At 44.3% G+C, this 12,048-nt stretch overlaps 1 protein-coding gene across 1 annotated transcript in view; it reads right to left on the bottom strand.

Annotated features, from left to right (window-relative positions):
* Positions 1-1,364: 1,364 nt before the first annotated feature.
* LOC129323641 (alpha-1-antiproteinase F-like) overlaps positions 1,365-12,048 on the bottom strand; it is a 33,873-nt gene continuing 23,189 nt past the window's right edge. Inside the window, exons 3-5 of the mRNA XM_054970170.1 lie at positions 6,088-6,358; positions 3,752-3,899; positions 1,365-1,556 (exon numbers count right to left, since the gene is read on the bottom strand). Of these exons, the coding sequence (XP_054826145.1) occupies positions 1,365-1,556; positions 3,752-3,899; positions 6,088-6,358 (611 nt within the window). The remainder of the gene's footprint in view (positions 1,557-3,751; positions 3,900-6,087; positions 6,359-12,048) is intronic.

Genomic DNA, 12,048 nt, shown 5'->3' with positions numbered 1-12,048 from the left:
GGACATGAGTGCTTGAACACCTATCCAGGATTAAAAACAAAGTCATGAAGGCACCGTTGGTAGAGCATTTTAGTCAATTTCAAGTTCACTATTCTGTGTGTGTCTCCAAGTGGTTCTCAGCATTTAGTACAGAGAATCCTTTTACAATGAGAGGCAGAGTGGATTCACAAGCTGCAAACTTTGACACCGAAAGGTTTGAACCTAGAGCAGAATTTATCATGCTTTCTATAAGGGGTTTCAATAAACTTTCCGGTTGTTAAGGCACTTTGGTATTGCGGTCTCTGTAATTAATATTCTATGTCTTTAAAATGTAAGAGCCATCCTAGTATATAATGAATGGAGGTGCAACAGGTGATTCTAGTCAATTTGACCAGATTTGAGTGCGTTGAATTGTGCACCAGAACTATTGTGACTCATTATGCTGGTAAGCATTGAAGTTAATGTAATTGGGGTCCAACAATAATGATTGTTATATAGTGACTGATGAACTGTAATATTGTTTTAGGTTTATGCTATGGAGAATGACATGTATGCCCCTGAAGAAATGAAAAAGTGTGAAACAAGCTGAGCATTTTTACGCCGGCCACTTGTAGGGCTGTGAGGAGGAAGACCTTTTGGGGTCCTACTCCAACGTGCTTCTCTCTCCTTCACTTAAGGCATTTGAGGACATAAACCTTGATATTGTAATCTGTTACTTTGAAGCAGCTTAGGAATGCTTTGGATATGTGAAAACAACTGCTGAAGAATGACAAGACTACAAGTGGATTTCATAGGATTTTATTGATACACGTGCTTGGATTCTGACTGCACTTATGGACTATAGATAAATGATCATGGTCTATTAACCATTGAATATACAGGTGAATGGTGACATTGGGAGTCAATGTATACTGTTAATAGCAATTCATTGCTTATGCATGTATTTTGAAATTACATTACCTTGGTGAATGTTTATATATCCTCCAGGTGGTGGCTGGAGATCTCCTAGAATGACAATGGATCTCCAGATGAGAGAGACCAGCTCCCCTGAAGAAAATGGTTGCTTTGGATAGTGGTCTTTAAGGCAGTATTCCTCGGCAAACTCCATCCCCTCCCCAACACCATCCACAGGCTCCACCCCCAAATCTCTAGGAATTTCCCAACCTGGAGCTGGCAACCACAATACAGCTCCCACATTGACAATGAGAGATAAGGAATTCTTTAAAGGAGAAAGAACAACCAAAGGCTTTGTTTTTTTCACAGATTCCAAGTTATTGCATCATTCTTTAATTTGCTCAAGAATGTACACCAACAGCAATCTCTTTGTATACATTAAGCCAGCACTTGGGTGCTAAGTGTGCCTCCTTAGCATCCTAACAGTGAGATTAATGCTCATTAGGATTCATAATTCTCCCAAAGAATATGGGGACACGGGCAATTTGCTCATAAAGAACTAGCAGGAAGGGTTTATCAAATATAACCGCAGGGGCGAGAGTAGTAGGGACAGTTTCGATGACGGTGGCAGCAGCATCTTCAGTGCCATTCTCATGAATATTCAAATAAGCTTTGTGGAAAGCCTGCAAGGAAAATAAGCAAGAAGTAATACCAGAGACAGAGAGAGAGAGCGCGCGAGTACAAGATTGTGTTCATCAGGTTTATTCAAGTCCTCCAAAGCAAACGAACATATGTAATATCATAGGTGACATTCGTTGCATTGTTATTAGCTTCTCCCATCGTTGATCATTCCCCTGGCTATCCGGGATTAGATGTCACATTCTAGCAGCATTTGTTCTGTGTGAGAGAGGGGCTCTCCTTTATGTACTGTCTCCTCCTACTCACACTAAATTTTGATCCAATCTTGGCCTTTTTGTAGGATGAAGTAAAACCAGTATTGGTTTTATTTATTTATCTATCGATCACTTTTCTCTCTCAGTCTGGCTAGGCACACCTCCACCTTCTCCCAACAGAAAAAGCAACTATTATTCAAGGTAGGATGGTCTGCAGCTTTTAAAAAAGGTTGCAATCCTATGCACACTCACTTAGGAGAAAGCCACATTGAAATCAGTGGCACCCACTTGAGTATGTCTAGCCATAAGGCCGGAATACAAACTCAAATTTTGTGTTTCTTTATTGGATAAGAAGACGATCCATCATCCCTGAAGTTTCATATGATTGAGAACTTCAAATTGTCTCCCTGATTCCCACCCCACTCCTTTACAGCCTTCCATCATGGGCATAAAAAATATGGTCACTGATCCTGCTCTGTTGCTGCCTCATGTTGAGAGGAAGACCTAACCCTAGGTCAAAAATGAGTGCTTGATGGGCCAAAGCTAAGGTTTCTGGAAGTCAGTTCCCTTGCAAGCTAATTGGTCCTGCAGTTTAAAAAAATCCCGTGACATAGTTTGAGAGGTAATATCTGAAACTTTTTGAAGGCTTCTTATCAGAATATCAATAAATTATTCTCTCTGGTGACTGCAGAGAAATCCTTGGCCTTTCCATGATTCTCCTACATTGTTTTGCTTGCGGGTAAAGTCTTCAGCTCAACTCAGCCCTTGATCTATGAGCATCTTCCCTTAGAATTAGGTGGGTGGTGTCCAGAGAGAACACTTTCTCAGTGGTGGCACTCCATCTTTGGAATGTCATCTTCTTTGACACTTACTTGACATCTACTTTACTAGCATTTAGGCATCATATTTAAAGATTTATGTTCATATATGGCTGTTACGTAGCCTTTTAACTCAATTATTCTGTTAACCTGATCTGTTTTCATAGAATTATAGGTTCTTACAGATCACCTAGTCCAACCCACTGCCCAGTGCAGGAACAGCCTAAAGCATCCCCAACAAGCCCCCTGGTTGATCTCTTCTGCACCTGTACCAATTTGTCCACATCCTTTTTGAAATGAGGCCGCCAGAACTGCCACAGTACTCCAGGTGAGGCCTGACCAATGTGGTATATAGTGGAAAAATGACATCCTGTGATTTGGCTGTTATGCCTTTGTTGATACACCTCAAGATGGCATTTGCCTTTTTTGCTGTTGCGTCACACTGACCACTCATATTTAGCTTCCTATCCACCTGTATCCCAAGGTCTTCTTCACACATACTGCTACCCCTCATCCAGTATGCATGATTTGCATTTTTGCTTGTCAGGTTACCTGCTGATGTTTTTAGGGTCTGCCTTTTTTGTCTAATATTATTCAGCTCTATTAGTTCTGTGCTTATGATCATTTTGCTGCCGGTTTTATCATCTGCAGGTTTTAACACATATATAGATAGTCTTATTGTTTATAGATGAGTTTTATTGCACTGGCTTTAAATAATTAATGCATTACTCTCTATTCATTTATTCATACATATATATACACAACATTTTAATGTCACCTCTACAGGAAACCTGCTTTTAAAAATGTGGTTTTATTGGTATATTCTTTTGCTAAACATGTTGAACAGTTGCTGAAGATGTAGGGATAAAAATAACCTAAATAAATAACATTGCAAGCCTAAACAGTTTCATTGGGCTTAAAATGGTGGCTCTAGAACTCTATTTTTGGCACATGATCGTTTTCATGATATAGGATGTCATGAGACACAACAGGACAAGGTTAACCTGAAGAAAGGTGTGGATTGGTTTATAAGCCCTTTTTTCTGAAGGTTTGGGCCATAAAATGTAAAGATAGAAATGCACTCTTAGAAATTATATCCATGAACATGAATTGCAGAAATCAATAAAATCTACTTTGAAGGGCAAGCTATGTTTCACGAGCACTTACCTTTGAAACCTTCAAATTGGGATGCCCAGTGAAGGCAGACAAATCTGCTTGGTCTGTGAATACCTCAGTAACACCTAATCTTATTAATGCCTCTTTTATATCGTGGCTGGTATAGAGTGTAAGCCTTGGAAGTGACAGCTGTATTCTCCTGTTGAAAGAAATGTCAGAGATTGGTTGAGGTATTACTCTAAGAGGGTGCACAATACAAGACCCATTGAATAGAAATTTATATTTTGACTTAATAAAGAACTTTAATGGATTTTTTAAAATGGTTTTAAAATGCTATGTAACAGTCATGTATTTAGCTGAAAATGCTGGTTTCCTTTAAATAATTGGTTAATACTAATAATGTATGAGCCCTCACACAAATTAGCCACCATGGTGGCCACAGAACCCAACTGAATACAAAATTTTGGTCCTTGACCTTCAAAAAAGTCTCTTGGTGCTGGACTTAATCTGTTAAATGAAAGTCCGTGAATTCATTCCTCTCTATATCAGCCAGTCATCCAAGGCTCCAGCTTGGCTGTCGTTTCGGTAGATGGATTAAACGTTAAAGTAAGTGGATAAGGTAATATCGCTTTAATCTCTTGTGTTTGTTCTCTCTGCAGGTGGATGAAGACAGATGGGGAGGGGGGCCCATGGGATCTCCAATCTTGCACTACAAGTGGCCGGCAATATCAATAAGCTTGTTTCATCCTATAGGAACTTCCTCAGGGGCCACACAAGATTCCACCACAATCTTTCTACAAATTTAAATTCATTTAAGAGATTAAATCCAGCACCAAGAGACTGTTTTGAAGGTCGGGGACTACAAGAAGAAGAGAATTTGTTCCTTATGTTCATTATTCATGATGGATTTTTGATTGGTGGTATAGAGTTTATGCATTTATTTATCACTTTGTTGAATTTTGAATATAAAAATCTTTTGGAATAGTGTTAAATTGTGTTTAGTATATTTATCCCCATAACTGTTGTGTGTTTAATACCAGGATGATGGGGATGACATCTTTTTAAATATCCTAAGAGCAATATATGTTTCAAGAATTCATGCAAAATGGCACTTTTCTCATAGAAATCAGGAGCATTTTGCAAGCTCTCTAACTGCTGCACATTGCTGAAGGCTCTATCTGCAACCTCTTTTGTTTGCATTGATTCTGCTGTCTTTTGCCCATAACTCATTTCTAAATAAATATGATTTGGGGTCTTTTGCAACAAATTCTAGCAGGGTAGCTGTGCTACAGTGCAATCCTAAGAACACTTTCCCTGGGAGTAAGTAAATATAAGAGTGTCTTGTGGCACCTTGAAGACTGTGTTATAGCCTAAGGTGAGCCAGAACCCAAGTGGATCCTAGCAAAGAGAAATGTATGTTCATCTTATGTGCTGTCAAGTTGTTTCCAACTAATGGCAACCCTTTAAATAAATGACCTCCCAAATGTCCTGCCATTGGCAGCCTTGCTCAGGTCCTGCAAACTGAAGGTGGTGGCTTCCTTTATTGGGTCAATCCATCTCTTTGGGGGTTTCCCTCTTTTCATACTGTTTTCCTTTTTTCCTAGCATTACAGAAGTGTATGCCTTGACCTGGATAGCCCAGGCAAGCCTGATCTCATCAGATCTTGGAAGGTAAGCAGAGTCAGCCTTGATTGGTATGTAATTGGATGGGAGACCTCCAAAGCAGACCAGGGTTGTTATGCAGAAACAGACAATGGCAAACCACCTCTGTTAGTCTCTTCCCTTGAACACCCCAGAAGGGATCACCATAAGTCAGCAATGACTTGATAGCACTTTCCTTCACTATAGAAGCGTATGCCATAAGATGCCTCAAGACCTTCTTGTCATCTTTTTTTTCTTAAATCACCATCCTACCATAATTGCAATGGTTCACATCATGACAGCCTCAAAATGGGCAAGAAATGGCTGATCTACAGGGTACCTTAGCGTTCACGGGCAAATACTTTTATACAATGTGACCTCAAGTCCAAGTGTGTCCCCCAGTCTCCCACTCAGAAGTTTAAACTATAGGAATTCTGCGGGGGGGGGGGGAGACACATCACAGCAAAATGACAACTCTAGCCTCTGAAATACTAAATTTTAAAAAGCGAAGAGCAAAATCAGGAAGAGAACTGGAACAAGGACAAGAACCTGAAAACAGTAAATAGGAACAGTAGGAGGAACTGAAAGCAGTGAATAGGAACATGATAAATACGAGTGGTTGGAGCCTATGAAATAGCAACAGCTCTATGAGGTACGTGAAGCTGAGAAGCAGTCACTGGCCCAAGGCACCTGATGAAAAGTCTTCCCAGTCTGGATCTCGCGCTCTGTAACATTAGACAGACTTACTGTAGTTTTTGGGAAACCTTCCATTTTAAGAAAACTTCTCCACTCAGACCATGTTCCACCTCGTGCAGTTTTCCTTTCTGAGGCAGAATGAGGAGCGCTGTCGCGTTGCCTTTGTAAGGGACGTTCACCACGTCACAGTCCAGCTCATCGTCATGATAGGTAAGATAATATCCATCTCTGTACATCATATCCACTTGCACTGTTGTTTCATTATTGATGAAGAAGTCCATCTTCCGAGTTAACTCATGATTGAAACGCTTTTCCCAATAACCTTTGGAAAAGAAAGATTAAGGAATACATTATGAGATGCCGTAATGAGGGTTGAAATGTCATGCCAATTCAAAAACAGGTCCAAATCTGAACGTTACGTGACCATTTGGAATTTTGAATCTTCTCTTGGTTTGCTTTTAGTACTCACTGATGACAGAAAATTATAGCGTGAAATCCTAAGCCGAGTTACTAGAGCCTAAGCCCATTGATTTATACACTGTTAGTGTTAAAAAGTTAAATATAAAGTGATGGATTTCAACAGTCACTGTTTCCACAAGGATGTTTTGCCATTCCTTGGTTTCCTTAAAGGATGGCTGTTCGGTGGAGCTCCCACGTGATGTCCTTTTACTGCTCCTGTTCCCAGGCTTTCCCCTGCTTTGATACAGTCCTTTTCTGCTATGATATGATCTTTTGGAAAAGATTGGAGTTAAAGTGCGTTTGGATAACATATGGATAGGAAGCTGCACATTTTTTCTGGGCTTCCCCACATCAGCATCATTTTCCTTACCTCTGTCCTTGAGGAGGCAATTTCCCTCCACACACTATTAATTTGTAATAGTTATATTGCTATAGCACTATATCATTATTTCTTTGCATTGTTACTATGTGCTATTCCGCCGATTTTTTTTAAAGGTATGTCTCTAGCCCTTTGGGTTGCAGAGTTATAAGGAGAAAGGTAATGACTGCACATTTCTCTATATAACTCTCCAAACAAAAGGACTCTATAACCTAAAGCATTTTACATTGTTCTGTCCTCCATTTTAGCTTCCCAACAGCCCTGTGAGGTAGGTTAGGCTGGGAACGTGAGACTGGCCAAACGTCACCAAGTTGACTTCCATGGCAGAGTGGGGATTCAAACCTGGGTCTCCCAGATCCTGGTCTGACACTCTAACCACTATGCTATGATGGCTAGAGACCTTTTTTTTTTAATAAAATGAAAGTTGGGAGTTAGCACATTATTGCAACAGAACGTTATAACGTTATAATGCTATAGTAATTGTGAATTTTTAAAAAGGGCATAAAGTAGTCCTTCTTTGATGAGGGGATGGATAGCAGCAACAGAGGGCAAAGAGAAGGAAATTGCAGGGAAAATATCTGCGTGGATGCTCCATTGTCACTTCACATGACTCTGCAGCAACAAGAACTACACTAAGAATCATCTCCAAGTGGAAGCAGACAATATCAGTTATCAACTTTCCAAACACAATAACACTTTTTCTGTCTAAAGGTGCTCAATCTGATAGTATCTGTGCTTGAGACTTCACACACACACAAAATACTTACATACACCTGAATGTGTATAAACAGGTTTAAACCAGGAGAAATTGCTTAAGATCACCCCTCTTTTAAAGCACATGTATTTAAATGTGCACTATATACGCTTATGTGATCATTTTCACCAACTGATGGGAAAGGTATAAACCTTCCTTAACCCTGACGATTCCCATTCCTTCACTATTCATGCCTTTGCAAGTGCAGCAATGTGGTGTGTGAATTATATCAGCTTCTGCCCATTTGCGCTGCAGTCTTTCTTTATGAGCCAGAAAATAGCCTACCAGTGCAATCCTAAGAAAACTTTGCAGTGAGTGTCACTGAGCAGATAGAGAATACCCTTATTGTTGTAGGTTCTTTGCTGTTCGGTTTAGGTAGACCAGTACCTGCAAAAGCCAGCTAATGTGGGGGAAAGATCAAGGTGTTTTTCGCCCTTGATTCAGGATGTTCATAAGACCTTTCAGTCATTATGTTTTACTGCACGTATCAGAGCTGCGCACTACACACAATCCTCCCTGTATGAGCAATGACTGTTTTGTCTGAAACAGGCCATACTCATAAGTAGATGTGGACACGATCCCCCCCAAAATACTGATCAAGCTGATCGTGCATCTGTGCTGGCAACGACCCCGAATCACCGATCCACACTGATCAACTCCTGTTTCCGATCCGTGATCGGGGATCAGGGATCGGGGAGGCCAAAGTGGAGGGGCGCCCCACTGTTCCCAGTGATACAGGAATGGTGGGTGGTGTGACGGTGGCTGCCGGGCCTGGTGAGCATGGGGAGACAGCAATGAGCCAGCTCCCCTCAGGGGATGGGGGGTCTGGCCGCTCGCTGGCAGCACCCCCCATGTGCCCAACTGCCAGGCCAAAATGGAGCCTGCCAGGCCAAAATGGAGCGGGCTGTTATTCCCAGTGGAGTCCGGAAATTGGGTGAGGACAGTGGCCCCTGGCCTGGCAGGCACAGGGAGATGGAGACGAGCCGCCCCCCTCAGGGGGTGGGAGGTCTGGCTGCCCGCCGGCGGCACCCCCTATGTGCCCGTCCACCAGGTCAAAATGGAGCAGGCTATTATTCCCGGCGGAGTCCAGAAGGTGGGTGAGGATGGCAGCCGCCGGGCCTGGCAGGCACGGGGAAATGGCGATGAGCCGCCTCCCCTCAGGGGTTGGGGGTCTGGCCACTCACTGGCAGCACCCCCCATGTGCCCGCCCGCCAGGCCAAAATGGAGTGGGCTATTATTCCCAGCGGAGTCCACAAGGTGGGTGAGGATGGTGGCCGCCAGGCCCGGTGGGCACGGGGAGATGGTGATGACCTGCCCCCACTCAGGGGGTGGAGGATCTGGCCACTTGCCGGCAGCACCCCATGTGCCCGCCCGCCAGGCCAAAATGGAGCGGGCTGGTATTCTTGCTGGGGGGGGGAGAGTTGTGACATTTGCCCGGGGGCAGCCTGATCCCCTAGTTACCGGGTGACCTCACCTGAGGCTCCAGCTTAGCGGAAACTCGGTGGCTGCCGACCTCACCCACCTTCCTGTCTCACCAGAAAGGATGGCAGGGACAGGACGTGTCATCATGAGGAGGATATGAGGGACAGGAAGTGTCATCATGAGGAGGATATGAGGGACAGGCCGTATCATCATGAGGAGGATATGAGGGACAGGACTTGTCATCATGAGGAGGGGGACGGGGAGGTTCCCACTGTTCCCGACAGTCCAAAGATGAGCACGCTGGTATTCCCATCGAGGGGGGGGAAAGGAGGCCACATTTGCCCAGGGGCAGCCTGGTCCCCCAGTTACTGGGTGACTTCACCTGAGGCTCCAGCTTAGCGGAGACTCAGCTGCTTCCGACCTCACCCACCTTCCTGCCTCCCCAGAAAGGGACAGGACGTGTCATCTTGAGGAGGATATGAGGGACAGGACGTGTCATCATGAGGAGGATATGAGAGACAGGACGTGTCATCATGAGGAGGATACGAGGGACACTACGTGTCGTCATGAGGAGGGGGAGGAGGGGGAAACTCCCACAGCTACTTAGTATCCTTAGCCGAGGGTCCCACCGAGGAACATTGTGGTGGTGGCAGAAGACCTCACCCACCTTCCTACCTCCCCAGAAAGGGTGGGAGGGACAGGACGTGTCATCATGGGGAAGATATGAGGGACAGGACATGTCATCATGAGGAGGGTACGAGGGACACTACATGTCGTCATGAGGAGGGGGAAAGTCCCACAGCTACTTAGTGTCCTTAGCCGAGGGTCCCACCGAGGAACATTGTGGTGGTGGCAGCAGACCTCACCCACCTTCCTGCCTCCCCAGAAAGGGTGGGAGGGACAGGACGTTTCATCATGAAGAGGATATGAGGGACACTACGTGTTGTCATGAGGAGGGGGAGGGTGGGAGGGACAGGACTTGTCATCATGAGAAGGATATGAGGGACAGGACTTGTCATCATGAGGAGGGGGAGGGAGAGGGGGAGGTTCCCCCTGTTCCCGACATGCCAAAGTAGAGCGTGCTGGTATTCCCGCCGGGGGGAGGAGTTGTGACATTCGCTCGGGGGCAGCCTGATCCCCCAGCTACCAGGTTTCCTCAGCTAAGGAATCCTCTTTAGCTGACACATGGCGGCTGCCGACATCACTCACCTTCCTGCCTCGCCAGAAAGAATGGGAGGGACAGGATGTGTCATCATGAGGAGGATATGATGGGCACAACGTGTCATCTTGAGGAGGGGGAGGGGGAGAGGGAGAGGGAGAGGGAGGTTCCCCCTGTTCCTGACAGGCCAAAATAGAGTGTGCTGGTATTCCTGGTGAGGGGGGGAAAGGAGGCCACATTTGCCAGGGGGCAGCCTGATCCCCCAGCTACCAGGTGACCTCTCCTGAGGCTCCAGCTTAGGACCTACCCGACAGCACACACCTTCCTGCCTTGCCAGAAAGGACCTGTTGAAAGGGGAGCCTCCAGGACTTCTGGCTTGGGGATCATGGAGGTCTGAAGCAGCTCAGGGAGCTGGGCTGTCCAAGTTGCTGTTTGTCCGGGCTGGTGGGGTGCAAGATCACCTGCGGCCCCCTGCTTTCAGGCAGAGAGCAGGCTAGAACACTTGAGACCCTGAGAGTGAGTAGATCTCGGCTGAGGGGAGGGTTCTGAATAAAGGACTCCCACCCAGCCTTGAGGTCCCACTCTAAGAAGGGTGGCTGAAACCTCTGCAGCAGCTTTGGAGTCATTAAATTGGCATAGGACCTCCGTATCCAAGCTTCAGTAACATAAATGGACTAATTTGAACAGCAGAAACAGCTATTACAACCTAGAAAAAAGCGGAAAAGGTAAAGATCGATATCTCTTCTATGATGCTAGATTTGGACTGGAAAAATAAAATAAAAGCAGAAATTGGACTTTGAAATTGAGTAAAGAACTAATTAAGCACACTCTGGAAAGGAATTTATGTGAAAATAAAAAAAATTAAAGCTGTTAGAGAAGAAAAGAGACTATTGTTTATATACTTGCGGTTTGGAGAGATAACGAACTGTGGGAAAGGAGGAAGCATCTTGAGAAGGTAGCTGTGGGCTGGGAGAAGGAACAGGAAGTGCATCAGAAACCATCGAGTGGAGGCGACAGCGGGACCACTGACGGAAGAAGGAAGTAGAAGAGCGCCATTTTGGAAGAGGGAAAGGGCATTACTTCAGTGTAAAAGGAAGTGCTCCATTTTGAAGAAGGGAAAGGGGAAGACTTCAACTTTAAAACCATAGAGAAAAGACGCCCGACATTTTGGATGACATAAAGTGCCAATTACAGAAAAAACAACTTGACTTTAACAGATTAAGATAGTGGAGATAAAACGTTTAAATCACGGATTTGAGGAAGAGAGCAGACTCGTGGGAGCGGACTAAATTAAGCCCCATGATGTTGAAAAAGGACTGGCAATCGGCATTTGATAATCTGGACAAAAAGATGGTGGAAGGTAATAAGGAGTTAAAAGACACCATGCAAGAGATGCTGAAAGATCTTAAGGAAACAATTAAATCTGAAGTGGCTGAACTGGCAAAGAATATGGAGGATGTTAAGAAGGAACTGCAAACGATGCAGCAAAAAGTTAATGAAGTTGAAGAAAAGACAGAAAAATTAGCTATTTCTCTCAAAGTGGAAACCTCAGTGTTAAGCGTCAGAATGGCTGTGATGGAGTGCAAATACATGGATAGGCAACTCAGATTTAGGGGCGTCGCGGAGGAGGAAGGAAAAACTGCCCAAGAACAGATTTTGGAGATTTTAACAGGATTTCTGAATAAAACATTGGAGGAGATTACAAGTAACTTGGATGTGGCGTATAGAATTAATTCAAGATACGCAGCTCAAAAAAAAATGCCAAGAGATATGATTGTACAGTTTATTACAAAAAGAATGAAAGAAGAAATTGTTAGCAGACATTTCCAAAATCCACTG

The sequence above is a fragment of the Eublepharis macularius genome, chromosome 2, assembly GCF_028583425.1.
Source record: "Eublepharis macularius isolate TG4126 chromosome 2, MPM_Emac_v1.0, whole genome shotgun sequence".
Lineage (NCBI taxonomy): Eukaryota > Metazoa > Chordata > Lepidosauria > Squamata > Eublepharidae > Eublepharis > Eublepharis macularius.
The sequence above is the reverse complement of the archived record's forward strand: the minus strand, read 5'-3'. Positions and strand labels throughout refer to the sequence as shown.